At 40.3% G+C, this 16,727-nt stretch overlaps 1 protein-coding gene across 1 annotated transcript in view; it reads right to left on the bottom strand.

The window, feature by feature from the left end:
- LOC136864093 (uncharacterized protein C12orf56) overlaps positions 1-16,727 on the bottom strand; it is a 405,652-nt gene that overhangs the window by 43,847 nt on the left and 345,078 nt on the right. The window contains exons 7-8 of the mRNA XM_068225784.1: positions 9,814-10,023; positions 281-433 (exon numbers count right to left, since the gene is read on the bottom strand). Of these exons, the coding sequence (XP_068081885.1) occupies positions 281-433; positions 9,814-10,023 (363 nt within the window). The remainder of the gene's footprint in view (positions 1-280; positions 434-9,813; positions 10,024-16,727) is intronic.

Below are 16,727 nucleotides of genomic sequence, written 5' to 3'. Positions count from 1 at the left end.
AATATTCTTGAAAGATCTTTCTCAGCTAGACCTTTCCACGAAAAACGCAGCCTTATAAAATGGTAATGTTGACTTTAGAGAGTGTAGTTGTGCTACGATCTTTATATTTTTTTGAAAAACTTTATTTGCAGCTGGAGTAATGAATACGTTCACCGCACGCCACTGTATTTGAGGTGGACAACTTAGCTGTTTCACCCCGTATGGTCAATTAATTATTATGTTCGTCAATCTCCATTTTAAGTGACTGTACGCATATTTCAAAAGAGTTTTTAAGAATTACCTCAGCCTCCGGTAAATTTTTCCAAGCTGAGGATGAGAACTCAGTAAAGTCTTCTAACATTCTTGTGCAAGTGTTCAAGAAAAGCCCCTCCAACCAGGGTGGTGCGACGATCACTGCAACCAGCTTCCTGATTTGGTGTTCCAGCCTTAAGATCTGAAACAAATACGGAATTATATTAGAGAACGCAGAATTTATTGTACACACTGGAAAACTCCAAAGAACTCAGCGTTTCTGAGTGTAGCAAATCGGTGATCTCTCCAGCTGTAGTTCTTGGTCTCTCACAAAAGGCGAATAGTATTTCTTTTAAATTAAAGAGAAAATCCGCTTAATGTTGATTTACAAATGCACAAAGTGAATTATGTAAAACATAAACTAATTCCTACTACAAACTCCTAGGTCACATAGAGTGGGTCAGAATAAATAGTTTTTCAGTATCCGGAGGTGTACGGTTGTCTTGCTAAAGATGTCTGAAGTTGGTCGAAAAGTCTCCCGTTCAATTCGTTGCAGAAATCGTGCCTGCGTATCTGAGTTTGGTATATCAAGTCAAAAATATCTGGGATGAATTAGGATTTTCTTGAGCTGTGTCCGGGCTGAGTGGCTCAGACGTTTGAGGCGCTGGCCTTTTGACTCCAACTTGGGAGATTCGATCCTGGCTCAAATTATTATCTCTTTATCAGTTTACCCTCCATGGTTGGATATTCCCTCGGACTCAGCGAGGGATCCCACCTCTATTGCCTCAAGGGCAGTGTCCTGGAGCGGGAGACTTTGGGTCGAGGAGATACCACTGGGGAAGAGGACTAGTATCTCGCCCAGGCAGCCTGACCTGCTATGCCGAACAGGGGCCTTGTGGGGGCATGGGAAGATTGGAAGTGATGCAAGGAAGAGGGAAGGAAGTGGCCGTGGCCTTCAGTTAGGTACCATTCCGGCATTTTCCTGGAAGAGAAGTGGGAAATCACGGAAAAACACTTCGAGGATTGCTGAGGTGGGAATCGAACCCCCTTTCCTCAGTTGACATCCTGAGGCTGAGTGGTCCCCGTTCTAGCCCTCGTACCACATTTCAAATTTCGTGAAGTAGTTAGTGGGACGTAAAACAAATAACATTATTATTATTATTATTACAAATTTCGTGACAGAGCCGGGAATTGATCTCGGGCCTCCGGAGGTGGCAGATAATCACACTAACCAGTACACCACGAAGGCGGGCTGTTTAGTTAAATTCGGGAGGAATTAGTCTTGTTTTGTTTATGTTGCACTGGGTGGAATTCCAGTCTGGGTAGAATGCATTTGCTGTAAGTTTGCAGTACATACAGTACCTTAGTTGAATTTTTGAGCCGGGCTGAGTGGCTCAGACGGTTGAGGCGCTGGCCTTCTGACACCAACTTGGCAGGTTCGATCCTGTTTCAGTCCTGTGGTATTTGAAGGTGCTCAAAAACGTAAGTCTCGTGTTGGTAGATTTACTGGCAAGTAAAAGAACTCTCGTGGGACTACATTCCGGCACCTCGGCGTCTCCGAAAATCGTCGTAGTAGTAGAAGTTAGTAGGACGTAAAGCCAACAACATTATTGTTATTATTTAATTTTTGATCCTTAAATTAATAAACTCTGAGAAGAATCTATTTTGCACTACTCTGAAATAAAAGCAAATTCCGAAGAAAAAAAAATAGGTCTGTATAACATGTTAGTCTTTACTTTTACCTGCACATTACGCCCATAAAGTTTGTACGGTGACTTGGAAATCACCATGGGTATTTTATTTGATTAGAATACAGTGGTGTAGCAATTTTAAGGGGACCAAAACAGGAAATGTCAAATTTCTCTGCTAATATTAGCTGTATTGTAAAACTTTACATGATAAATGTTCTAGAAAATATCATTTTTAGGCTTCCATTTCATACAATTTTTACCATACCAAGATTAATAACGAACATTTTTCAGGATTATTACATTTTCTCAATGATTCAGTTAACTCCGGAAATATTATTCGTCTCCAAAAAGTGTACGTAACGCAAATTACAGAAAAAAAATTCCAATCACTTATATCCCAGACATCTTTAGTCTATCAACGGCGAACATCGCTGACATACAAATATCGCTCAGTCACTATAGTAACGATTTAACTAACAATGAAGGTTGTTCCTGTCGTGATTGTTTCCCTAACGTGCAAATCACGTTGTCTTCACATCAGGATGATAATGAAAACATCGGAATGGGAAGAATAGAAGTAGAGGAAGTTGTGAAAGGAGGGGAAAATTAAAGGCTCCCTTGACCTTGGGTGTCCTAATATCGCAAAACTGAAGATAGAAAAACAAATACATGTTATGGGCTACAAAGTCCTAATCTATAAAATTGATCAATAATAACATAATACTGACTCTCGTTATTGAGGCGTGTTCAGTATCTTCTGCTGTCAGTCAATCAATCAATCAATCAATCAATCAATCAATCAATCAATCAATCAATCAATCAATCAATCAATCAATCAATCAATCAATCAATCAATCAATCAATCAATCAATCAATCAATCAATCAATCAATCATCTGCATTTAGTGCTTTCGTCAGGGTGGTAGTTTCCCTATCAGTCGTTAACCTAGTCTTTTGTTAAATGGTTTCAAAGGAAATCTATTCAAGTTCTTTCTTTCTTTCTTTCTTTCTTTCTTTCTTTCTTTCTTTCTTTCTTTTTTCTTTCTTTCTTTCGTTATCTGTTTACACTCCGGGGTTGGTTTTTCCCTCGGACCTAGCGGCGGATCCTACCTCTACCGCCTCAAGGGCCATGTCCTGGAGCGTGAGACTTTGGATCGGGGATACAACTGGGGAGGAAGTCCAGTATCCCACCCAGGCGGCCTCAGCTGCTATGCTGAACAGGGGACTTGTGCAGGGTTGGGAAGATTCAAAGGGACAGGCAAGGAAGAGGGAAGTAAGCGGCCGTGGCCTTAAGTTAGGTACAATCCCGGCATTTGCCTGGGGGAGAAGTGGGGGAACCACGGAAAACCACTTCGAGGATGGCGGATGTGTGAATATTATCCACCTCTACTCAGTTGATGTCCTGAGGCTGAGTGGACCCGGTTCAGCCCTCGTACCACCTTTCAAACTTCGTGGCAAAGCCGGGAATCGAACCCGCGCCTCCGGGGGTAGCAGCTAATCACGCCAACCACTATACTACAGACGGGGACCTATTGAAGTTCTCCCGTGGTAAATGATTTCAGCCCCTAATTCCTCTTCTTATAAACAAGTATTTATCCTCTTGAATTCCAACTTTATATTCATATTATGACATTTCGTACTTTTAAAAACACCATTCAAGCTTATTGTTCTACTAGGCTTAATGTCATTCCACGCCATCTCTTCACTGACAGCTCGATACATACCACTTGGTCGAGCAGCTCGTTTCCTTACTACCAAATCGTCCCAGAACAAAGTTGGCAACTTTTTCTTAACACCCAGAACAAATCGTACTGTTTTATTAGGATGTTTTCCAATTATCAAATCAAATAGTCCTTGTGAGGGTCCCACGCACTGGAACCATACTTGGATTGGGGTCTTACCAGCGGCTTATATGCCAGTTCCTTTATATCCTTAATAACCCCTAAATAACTCATGGCATTACTGTTCCTATTAGAAGAAAAAAACAGTAACGACGAGTGCACAACTAGCTGCATAACCCATCACTGAACACTTTCCAGCCACAGGGTTAGGAGAAGCTAGTTAGACACGACTCCTGCGGACATGCATTCCTTTCTCCCTCATTTTTAGAGTGGACATTCCTTCTCATTTCCATAATCATCATCCTTACTTCCACGATTAATAAAGGCTGATGGGCGTGCGATTTTGTATCTTAGTAAACACTCACCACGACAACCACCACCACCATCACCGATTAACTCATTGCCATGACGACTTAGCAATAACATGCGAGTGAGTGAATTTCTCCGGTATCATAGCTCTTGTGGTGAGAATGTGCACTTGCCGACACAGAATGTGAGCGCGTTGATAAATCCTTACTCCAACTATACAGTAACGAGCATTGTTACATGCAACCGTGATGTTGTGGTTCCTAGTTCGATATTCAGGGGCAATGAAACAGTACGCATACAGAACTTGCCATCATAACTGGAGTATCCACGAGTATGTGAAGCAATTAGATAGCACCATTTCCTGTAAACGGCCTTTAATACGAGCGAGGTGCGGAGACTCATAAGTGTGTTATGCGTTCCGAGTCGCGAACCACCGCAGCGTAGTGGGTACGGACTCAGGCTCGCTGGCTGATTCGAACCCGCGAGGAATGTTTTTTTTTTACTCCATCCGGCAGCAACAGCGGGCAAACCAATCATATTGCGGAATGTCCCCAACCATGCTTATTACACACAGGTACGTAATTCTACCGGTAACTATGGCTCACCAAGGGCCTCACATCCGTGAGCGGGCGATTACTCAATCTCTCACCACTGATCTGCATTTGGGGCAGTCGCCCAAGTGGCAGATTCCCTATTACTCGTCTACAAATGTCATTCCACGCCATCTCTCCGCTGACAGCGTGGAACATGCCGCTTAGTCGAGCATCTCCTCTCCTTTCTCCCAAGTCTTCCCAACCCAAAATTCGTAACCTTTCTCTTTTGTCGGAAATCACCCAGAACAAATCGAGCTGTTTTTCTTTGGATATTTTTCCAGTTTTCGAATCATGTAATACTGGCGAGGTTTATATGCACTGGACCCATACTCCAACTGGGTTCTTACCAGAGACTTGTATGCCCTATTCTTTACATCCTTACTATCCAACCCCTAAATAGTCTCATAACCGTGTGTAGAGATGTGTAACTATTATTACAATCACGTTTATGTGATTACCCCAATGACGAACTTCCCTTTAATTAAAACCTAGATACTCTATAGTGATCCTCATAAAGAACTTCCACGCCATCAACGAAATATTTAAAACTGAGAGGACTTTTCCTATTAGTGAAACTCACAAACTGACTTTTAACCCCGTTTATCATTAAGCCATTGTCTGCTGTCCATTTCACATCATCGAGGTCTTCTTTTAGTCGCTCAAAATCGTGTAACTTATTTATTACTCTATGCAGTATAACATCATATGCAAACAAGCTTTAGCTCTGTTCCCAATTCTTTATTCATTTTTTTTGCTAGGGGCTTTACGTCGCGCCGACACAGATAGGTCTTATGGCGACGATGGGATAGGAAAGGTCTAGGAGTTGGAAGGAAGCGGCCGTGGCCTTAATTAAGGTACAGCCCCAGCATTTGCCTGGTGTGAAAATGGGAAACCACGGAAAACCATCTTTATTCATTTGGGGTAAATATTCGTTTATAGGAAGAGCTCTTACGGATTGGAATAATTTACCACGGTAGATGTTCAATACATTTCTAAATTCATTCATATATATATATGAAAACATAAAGGTCCAATAATACTGCCTTGAGGAATTCCCTCTTAATGATTACAGGATCAGATATCACTTACTCCAATTCTCAGAGTTCTATGTTCTTGAAATTTAGCAACCGATTCAGTCACTTTTTTTATCTAGTCCAACTACACTAATTTTGCCAGTAGTTTCCCATGATCTACCCTATCAAACGCCTTAGATACCGTAGGTCAATCGCGATACAGTCCATTTGACATCCTGAATCTTAGATATCTGCTATATCTTGCTGGAATCCTACAAGTTGAGTTTCAGTGGAATAACCTTTCCTAAACCCGAACTGTCTTCTATCGAACCAGTTTGGAACTTCGCAAACATGTCTAATATAATCGGAAAGAATGCTTTCCCAAACTTTACATGCAACACATGTCAAACTGACTGGCCTCTAATTTTCGGCTTTATGTTTACCTCTCTTTCTTTTAAACACACGAGCTACTATAGCGTCTCTCCATTCATTTGGTATAGCTTCTTCAAGCAAACAGTAATAAAGTAGGTACTTCAGACATGGTACTATACCCCAATCCACTGTCTTTAGTATATCCCCAGGAATCTTTTCAATTCCAGCTGCTTTTCTAGTTTTCAACTTTTGTGTCTTGTTGTAAATGTCTTTTTATTGTATTAGTCACCTCCTCTATCTAGATATTATCTTTGTAACCAACAATCTTCACATACTGCTCACTGAATAATTCTGCCTTCTGTAGATCCTCACACACACATACACACACTCCCCTTGTTCATTAATGATTCCTGTAATTTTCTTCTCGGAACCAGCTGCTGCCTTAAAATACTTATACATACCCTTCCATTTTTTTCACTGAAATTTGTATGACTCCCAACAGTGTTTGCCATTATGTTATTTTTAGCTGACTTCTTCGTTAGATTCAATTTTCCAGTAAGTTCTTTCAATTTCTCCTTATAACCACAACCATTTCTAACTATATTTCTTTCCAAACTGCACCGCCTTCTTAGTCTCTTCATTTGTCTGTTATATCATAGCGGGTCTTTACCATCCTTAACAACTTTAAAGGTACATGCCTGTTTTCACATTCCTCAACAATTGTTTTAAATATATCCCACAATCTGTTAACATTTTTATTTACCGTTTTTCACCAATCATAATTACCATTTTGAACTCCCTCTTGCCTGTCTTGTGAGCCATATTGCACAGTCTAACAGTCCTACTTTTATTACCTTCCCTTCTATCGCATTTATTTTTAACCACGACGAAAACAGCTTATTGATCACTAATTCCATCTATTACTTCAGTTGTTCTATAGAGCTCATCTGATTTTACTAGCACAACGTCCAGAATATTTTCTCCTCTAGTAGGTTCCATTATTTTCTGATCCAGCTGCCCTTCGTAGATTAACTTATTTGCTGTTTGTTGGTCATGGTTCCTGTCATTCACTTTACCTTCCCAATTGACATTTGGTAAACTGAGATCACCCGCTAAATCACGTTCCTTTCCATATCGTTGCCCACATTATTCCGAATCAGCGTCAACGCTACCCTTTCCAGGTCTGTACACTCCGAAAACTTCAAATTGTCTATTATCTTTAGCGATGAGCCTTACACGTAGTATTTCATGATTGTCATCTTTAACTCTTTTCGTAGCTTACAAATTCTTCTTTCACCAGAATGAATACTTCCCCCTCCTACAATTCCTATTCTGTCTCTACGATAAACACTGCAGTCCTGCGAAAACATGTCTGCATTCATTATATCATTTCTCAGCCATGATTCAATCCTATTACAATAAATGGGTAAGTACATAAATCTATTAAATTTCTTAATTCTATTCCCTTCTTTAACATTTTTATGTCATCGCTGGGGCTTAATACGGTATATCTGTCCATGTAATCATCCATGTCTTGTGGTTTTATAATGACACCAGAGGAGAAAAGCTCGGAAAAGCCGTGTTGCATGTCGTAATTATCCTCTGACCTGTTTGTGTTGCGGGCAACCATACCCATCAGGGTTCGCTCACTTTCCGTGCCGACAAGTTTGCAAGGTTTAAAACATCGTATACTGAATTTTCTACGTTTGTTATGTACAGTGTTTTGGTAGAACTGATATTGTGGAAGATGTAATACCGTAATTAAAAATATTTCCGTTAATATTCCACGTATGATAAAAACGGATGAAGAAAAAGGTTAGCATTTATATTTATTTAGCAATAATATTTTGAATAACGTTTACAGTGTTCATGCTTTCGATACAGCTAACATTAACGGAGAAATTTGACATATCCTTCCTTTGCACCATCAACCTATATTAATCAAATAATTTACAATCTAGTACACAATCCAGTTATAAATACCGAATTTCGGGAAATTTTGTTACTTCATTTTTCCGTGATGTCGTGACCAACCGACCGACCGACCAACCGACCGGCCAACAGACTGGCCGACCGACCAACCGACCGACCAACCAACCAACAAAAAACAAACAGTCAGACACAAACTGAACTGAACATATTTTCTACCTTTGTGTATCTAATTTGACATAAAAGCGAATTATGGGGCAAAACTGTGAAGCGTATAGACAAAATTACATTTTAATTACATGCATAATTGCTTAATAATATGATAGGTGATGTGCATATTTTACGTGCTTATGCGACTGCCAGCCTTCTCGTAGACACCGCCCGTATTTATATTTCCTGAAAGAGAAGAATGAGTCAGGCTGGGAGCTCCCAGCCAGCTGAGGTCATGTGATGGTTTCTGCTTCTACTGTGCTTTTCATGTGGTCTCCCCGTGGATTTACTGGAAGGTGAAAATATAATGTTCCTGGTATTTTGGCACCCGTAAGATACCAGAACGTCATCACCAGGTATGTAAAAGCAGGCTCGCCGCGAACGAGGAGTAGTGTTTGGTTGTGTTGTGTTGTTGTTTTGCCGAGTGATAATTGCTGAGGAGTTCAGTGTGTGGAGCAGTCACGTGAGTTGATTGTGTGAGCTACTGGTCTTGTCTGGAGTCGAGCCAACTCAGTCGTGTATTGTGTATTGTGATACCTAACGAACATGCGTTCGAACCTGATAACATGAAGCTGCTGTGTGAAGTCACAACTACGTGTGAAGCGAAGCGAAAGGTGACACCTATCGGTCAAGATTACGGACAGAACGCCCATTCCAAGTAAACACTTGCGGTCGAAGACCAGCCAGTAATTACTGAAGTGTTGTCATTCATTGTCGAGTGTAATCGTGTTTGTGTGTACAAAATGGGTCATCCTCGATTAAATTAGTTCAATGAAACAGCCCGTGTTTAGTTCGTAACAGAATTTTCTATATACCTGTAGTTACTGCTTTACTCTTAGTCCAGCTTCTTTGCAGAATGTTTCGTACTAGCCTTCGGTTGAGAGAGCGCCGGGTTCGATCCCTGGCCGGGCCGAGTTTTTAACTGCGTATGGTTAATTATTTTGGTTCGGGAGTGGGTGTTTGTGTCCGTCTTAATACACTTCTCTTCATCTACACACCACACACTACACTACCAACCACCACAGAAATATGCAGCAATGAATACATCCCTCCACATAGGACACCAGGAAATTAATCCGTCCGCAAAAACTGGGCGACATCCGTATCAAGTGTCGACCTCAGTAAATTCGGCTAAAAGACCAAGAAGATGGTGAAGTATTTACAGCTGAACTTGTGGATTTACAAGTAGGATATAGTAAATTGTGTAGTTTAAGTATTATCCAGTGGGAAGAAAATAATTGTTCTCAGTTGAGATGGCTCGGTTATAACCAGGGAGTGGGATGATTTGAGACAGGCTGGAGTGGGGGGAAGGGTTCTTCCCATTCTCCCCTTCAAACTGTATAGCAATTTATTTATACTATCATATGTTTTATCCTTGTTATAATGTGGCATCTTCAGTGACACGATAGGATTAAAATCGGAATAGGACCAAAGAGGAGTCTGTGTGCAGGGGTAGGAGAGGATTGGAGGGCTAGGTGAAGACATGTGTAATAACTTTTAAGTAGTACTGAAATACCAGACATCAGACTATCTTCAGTTGTTTTATCAAGGACAGGGCTGCAAGAGTAAATAAAGCGATGCGGTCTACACCGGAAGAAACATTAAATTATAGAGATCTATCATACCTTAAGCTTGACGTCGAGGTTATCGGTATCCCTCAATGAAGCGAGGATGACCTCAAGCACCATCACCACAAACTCGAGCTCCTCTTCTTGAACTTGGATGAGGAAGTGCAGCTCCTCCATCTTCGTCTCTGCCATGCCCATTCTGCTTCGCCTCGACTTCTTTACATAACCATGCAGACGTCGCACTAGATAATGGTACAGTTGGTAATCCTGAGGTACACAAATGTCATCATCATATTTTGTGAAGCTATAATTTAAACACTCAACGAAATGCTAAGTTAAACTTTCGGACTTTATCAACTTTAATTCATGATATAAGTTACGAGCAAACAGTAGTGAAACTAGGGTGTGACAGCTCTCGGTGCCGCTTAATGGGGGGGGGGTAGGTGCATTTGGCTGACTCAAATAAATAAATAAATAAATAAATAAATAAATAAATAAATAAATAAATAAATAAGAATATCAAAGTTGTGCAGGATTTAGTTTCATTTCGTCTATTCATGTTATGTTTCATTGGTATTGTATCACACTCAATTCTGCATATGCTAACGACACACCTCTCAAAAACAATAACTAAGACCAAGGTAGACTTACTTGTTACATCGTTATGTAAAAAAAGAATAGACGTTCGGAGATGTGTCGATAGCCTATTCTTTCATTGGCGTCTAAGGCCAAAATAAATGTTGGAGTTGTTCAACTCGCCACGCATCTCGCCGCGCACCTCCTCGTGTGGCGATGAGAGAACAAACCAACAGTAGTAAATGAGTCGAAACATGTTCGAGCCGCATACCTCACCACGCATCTCGCCGCGCACCTCGCCGTTCACCAGGAATCAAATAGGTTTGATATTTCAGGATGCAGCTGCCTGGAATTAGTGTTGTGCTTGGTTGCCACAACGTCACTTCATCGTCCCCTCCATGCGATGACGCATTGCTGTCATATTGGTAGTCTTGTTGCGTCGGAACACTCTACCCATGGACGGGAAGCGATTAATAAGTGAAATTTTCTGCGAAATTGCCATATGGAATTAACATCACTATTAACACCGTAACAGATGCGTTCTAGATAAATGCTGAAAAGAGGCTGCAGCCAATGGTAGTGCCATAGGTAAGAACGATAAAAAGTTCCCTATATTGGCTCGCATTTATTTCGTTCTGTGTACTCATGCATGAAATTAAGGAAAAATGAAACGAGAAACTGAGTGAAAATGTAAATTAGACCTAAGATTAATTATCAGCTGCAATGAGATAACCCAAATTTATACAATAGAAGCATCAAACAATTTCAAATTATGGAATAGTTTATGACATATTTGGACTCTGTGATAATGCCGAACACAAAAACGTTTAAATACCGGCGAAAGTACTGTATATTTAGAACTTTATGAAAATTTCACCTGATTACTGTAACTTTTACTTAACAGAAAATAATAAATGAATAAACTGAAACATTCGAACTCGGAGATCACACTGGAGGATGGGGTCTTTGCAATGTCATTTGCTTATCCTCTCTGTCAATTCCTGTATTATGGAGACATCAAATTGTTTTAAGAATGGCTTTTCCAGTTCCAGGATGTTTCTGTTGCTTTGTGCAATATTTTCATTCCTCGGATAGTATTCCGAATTTGCATTCCATCGTCTTCGCGCCACCGACCTTTTCTTATTAAATAGCTCCTTCTCTTCATCTAGATGTTTGGGAGCGTCTGGTTTCAACAAATTCTTTAACTAATGGTACGCCGCTTCACCAATGAAGCATTCTCATATTCAACCTCGGGAGAAATTCTTCAGCAGGGATATTTAGTGCGAGTTTTCCATTAATTTGTAAATGACTGAACTCCGGAAAGATTACGTTTATAATTAAAATGCATTGTTCCTGACAGAAACCGACACTTAAATCGAGTATGACATTCGTCAATTGCACGTAGAGAGTTCGAAAAACTTACGATAAAGTGATTCCGCAATCTCCTTGGATTCCTTGCCAGTGGGTGATTTCATATGCCATTTTCCATAGCAAATGTATTCATAAATAGCCCAGCCACCCCAGCACCATTTCAGAGTATATCTGAAGGAAATAAATCGCGCCGAAACTTAAACAACATTAATACAAATGAGGTCCGGCTCCATGGCTAAATGGTAAACGTGCTGGCCTTTGGTCACAGGGGTCCCGGATTCGATTCCAGGCAGGGTCTGGAATTTTAACCATAATTGATTAATTTCGCCGGCACGGGTACAGGGTGTATGTGTTATCTTGATCATCATTTGATCCTCATAACGATACGCAGGTCTCCTACGGGCGTCAAATCCGAAGACCTGCATCTGGTGAGCTGAACTAGTCCTCGGACACTCCCGGTACTAAAAGCCATACGCCATGTAATACAAATGAAAATAATAAAGACTATCAGTGAATTTAAATTTTGCCGGGCGAGTTGGCCGTGCGCGTAGAGGCGCGCGGCTGTGAACTTGCATCCGGGAGATCGTAGGTTCGAATCCCACTGTCGGCAGCCCTGAAGATGGTTTTCCGTGGTTTCCCATTTTCACACCAGGCAAATGCTGGGGCTGTACCTTAATTAAGGCCACGGCCGCTTTCTTCCAACTCCTAGGCCTTTCCTATCCCATCGTCGACATAAGACCTATCTGTGTCGGTGCGACGTAAAGCCCGTTACAAAACAAAAAAATCTAAATTTTGCCACAGTTTGTAATTTTTATTCGATTAGCCAAGTTCATTTTATAATAATGTTATTGGCTTTACTTCCCACTAACTACTATTTTGTGGTTTTCGGAAACGCCGAGGTGCCAGAATTTAGTCTTCTTCTGATTATTACGGCTCTTTCTTCCTTGTCTTATCTTCGCCCTTATTTCTCTTAGATCTTTGGTTATGCTGTCCTTCACATCGTTGATTTGTTGGAACTGTGCTTCGAGCATTTCTTTGGTCTGGTCAGCCTGAGAAGCATTGCGGACAACTTCCTTGATTTTCTTCATGTCCTCCCATGTCAATGGACCTGGGTTCATCTCGACGCCTCCGATGACTAATAGAGTAGCCAGTATAGCTGCCGCCATCAACAGTTCTGTCAGTCCTATTTCTTTATTAAATCCTAATTTACACTCCGTCTTGATCCACTTGACCCGGTTGTGCCATCGCTCTATCACGCTCCTATACTGCTGCACTGTTACGCCCATACTGCTTTTCCTGCACTTCCGCACCGTTACCACGCACGTCTTCTCACTAGCTCAGCTCAGCAAAGACTGCAGAATTTAGTCCCGCAGGAGTTCTTTTACGTGCCATTAAATCTACCGACATGAGGCTGACGTATTTGATCACCTTCAAATACCGCCGGACTGAGTCAGGATCGAACCTGCCAAATTGGGGTCAGAAGGCCAGCGCCTTAACCGTCTGAGCCACTCAGCCCGGCAAAGTTTATTTTAAACCTATTATTTACAAAGTAAGTGTTTATAATTTTTGGACAAAACATTGTATTTATTCATCAAATAATTTGCATTTCTTATCCGGTATGACTGGGAAGTATTGCCGGGAGCATGAATAGAAGATCGTCGTTGTTGACAGGTTTAAATTGTAGTAAGTTATGTATATAAATTTTAATAATTATTATTATCATCAAATATGTGCGAGTCGCCATCACCAATGAAGATAATGACTGGTTGCTTATGTATGTTAGTGTGCACTTTTTGGATTGTAGGTTCTACTAGCTTCAATATATAATTAAACGTCAACTGAGATATGCTTAAATATTCATGGAATCTATCCGGGTACATTTTAAGCTCTATTGAATTCTCCCTTTTCTCTTTTCATCCCTCAGTGACTGGATGTACGCTATATGTATTTTCTTTTCGTACTAGAAAGTAACCACGACTCTACTGCATTACTTGCACTATAACTGTCACTGTCAGAGTCTGTAAGCATCTCAATATTACGGTGACACAGACCCCTTTAGTGTTCTCTGAAAGCAACTCTTTTACTGACTAAGATGTATGTCGAGGAGATATGCATGGCGAGATGAACAACTCCGAAATGTTTCTGGCCTAAGGGTCGACAACGTCTAAGTAATCTTGCACTTCTATGCATTGAACTACAAAAAAATCTTAAATGAAATTATACATCAGTTTGATTTTGTTAAATAATTTAATTTAATTTCGTTTTTTCAATCTTGGCTTTAGTTAAAATCGAAGTAGTTATGATATGCACATATACATATAAAAGAGAAGCCAAAGACATTGCGTAATTAACTTGCATATGTTGGGTATTTTGCAAATTAAGGTTTCTTATTCTTAAATACAATTCAAGTCTATAAAATACTACACGTTGTTTACAGTACTTCACAAAATTCTAGATTTACATTTTTAAGCTACATCCAAAATATTTGAAGATGGGTAGGTACCAAATCACGGACTGCCGTGGGCATTACTTTGTTACGCCATTGCCTGCAAAAATGATTATAGGGTGGTGAGAGCAACGTCTATGTCTGCACATTGCTCAGAATTAAAAGAGAATGGTATTTTTGTATCGGTCGTGTCCACAGTAACAATTTTCCGTCATGTCTGTCTGTCTGTCTGTCTGTCTGTCTGTCTGTCTGTCTGTCTGTCTGTCTGTCTGTCTGTCTGTCTGTCTGTCTTTCTTTCTTTCTGTCTGTATGTACGTACGAACATCACGAAAAAATGGCGGAAGCGAATTTAATAAAAATCGGTATGTAAAGTCGGGGAATAAAGCACTACAATCTAGGCTATAAATAATTTTGTTCACGCTGAGTGAAATGGTAGTATAGGGAAGACCTGAAATTCAGTTCTCAAATATTTATGTTACTAGTGGTTCTATTGATAAATTCTACATAACTAAAATTATATAGAATTAAATTTCCGATGATTTGTCTTCTACATTTTTACAATACCGGCTGTGATAACAGATATATAATGAATTTCGATTTTTGTTGCTAAGTCCATATCAACGACGAATCACGAGAAAAACGGGTAAACAGAATTTTATGAAAATCGGTATTTGAAGTCAGGGAATAAGTCACTTAAGTCTAGGCTAGGAAAAGGTAGTTTAGGGGAAGGCGCCTAAAGTGTAATTTATGTAATTTTTAAATACCTACCTATGTTATTGGTCCTATCGAAAAGTACGTCCGACTCGTTGACTGAACGGTCAGCGTACTGGCCTTCGGTTCAGAGGGTCCCGGGTTCGATTCCCGGCCGGGTCTGGGATTTTAACCTTAATTGGTTAATTCCAATGGCACGGGGGCTGGGTGTATGTGTTGTCTTCATCACCATTTCATCCTCATCACGACACGCAGGTCACCTACGGGAGTCAAATAGAAAGACCTGCACCTGGCGAGCCGAACCCGTCCTGGGATATCCCGGCACTGAAAGCCATACGCCATTTCCATTTCATCGAAAAGTACTACATAACAAAAGTTACAGATAATACAGTCTTATAGAGTTTTATCGTACAGACTATGATAATAGAGCATTGCTAACATGGAAATATTGTTCAGTCGTGTTAACTGGTGATGGTTATTGTCTTGAGGTGTAAAGCAGCACGCTCATTGGTCCATATCGACAATGAAAATTGTGATGATTATAAAAAATGAGAAAAACCATAAATGAACGATCGCTTGAAGAATAAGAGAAGAGTGAGTCATGAAAGAGTCATGAAGATGCCCTAACATCACAGAGTCAGAAGAAAACTAAATGTGAAGGCCTACAATATTGAAAATTCATAAAACTGATCAACAATAACATTACATTGACCATTGTTTCTTGTGACGTGCTTTGCTCCTTCTGCTGTGACTCATCTCCGAAAAATGGGATTACTGCTGCGTCCCAAGTAAAACAGCACGGCTGAACACTGGCGGAAGGAAGGTGCGCATGTTATATGCTTCTCCCGATAACGAATGGTATTATAGCGAGTCGGAAATAAATTCTTGAATATCGAATGTTTAATTAACTACACTGCGTTTGTTGGAGGGTAAATAAATACTTCGTTGGAATGCTTTCAACTGAGTGAGGAAATTACTAGGAAATTGAATTTAGCAAAAAAGACAGATAAGGATAACTTGATGGCAGACATAATTGGCAGTCATATGAATTTTAGGGGAAATGGAAGTTTATGTACAGGTACTTAATGCACAGGTTCCAGGGAGGACACTCCTGGAATCATAAATGAACAAGGGTAGTGTACATGTGAGGATTTACAGAAGGCAGAAGTATTTAGATAATTAGACACAAGGATAATGTCCAGGTAGAGGAGTTGACTAATGCTAGCGAAGTACTGAAATTTACCTATGCTACTAAAGATAATTATAAAAGGATAAACATGTTGAAAAAGTAGAAAAGCAACTGGGATTGGTAAGATTTCCAGTGATATCCTAAAGGCAATGGGTTGGAATATAATATCATGTCTGAAGAGAAGTAATTATTTGATTGCTGCTTGCATGAATGAGCTATACCAAATGAGTGGAGAGTTGCTATATTATCCCAGTGTACAAAGTAAATGGTGATATACATAAAGTGGATAATTACAGGCCAGTCAGCTTGACATGTGTTGCATGTAAGCTCTGGGAAAGTATTATTTCTGATTATATTGGTCACATTTGCAAAATTACTAGCTGGTTTGATAGTAAGCATCCCGGGGTCAGGAAATGGTATTCTAGCGAGGCGCAACTTGAGGATTAGATCAAGATATAGCAGATACTTCAGATTCAGGAGGTCAATGGACTGTATGGCTAGTGACCTCTCATTAGAGGCTACTGACGAAAATGAAGGCTAGTGGACTAGATGAAAGAGTGACTAAATTTCTAGAAAATATAACTCAGAGAATTAGAGTAGATGAAGCATTATCTGATCTTGAAGTAATTTTTTTTCTAGTTGCTTTACGTCGCACCGACACAGATTGGTCTTATGGCG

This window comes from Anabrus simplex, chromosome 2 (genome assembly GCF_040414725.1).
Source record: "Anabrus simplex isolate iqAnaSimp1 chromosome 2, ASM4041472v1, whole genome shotgun sequence".
Lineage (NCBI taxonomy): Eukaryota > Metazoa > Arthropoda > Insecta > Orthoptera > Tettigoniidae > Anabrus > Anabrus simplex.
Note: the sequence above shows the minus strand (reverse complement) of the source record. Positions and strands in the feature narration are given on the sequence as shown.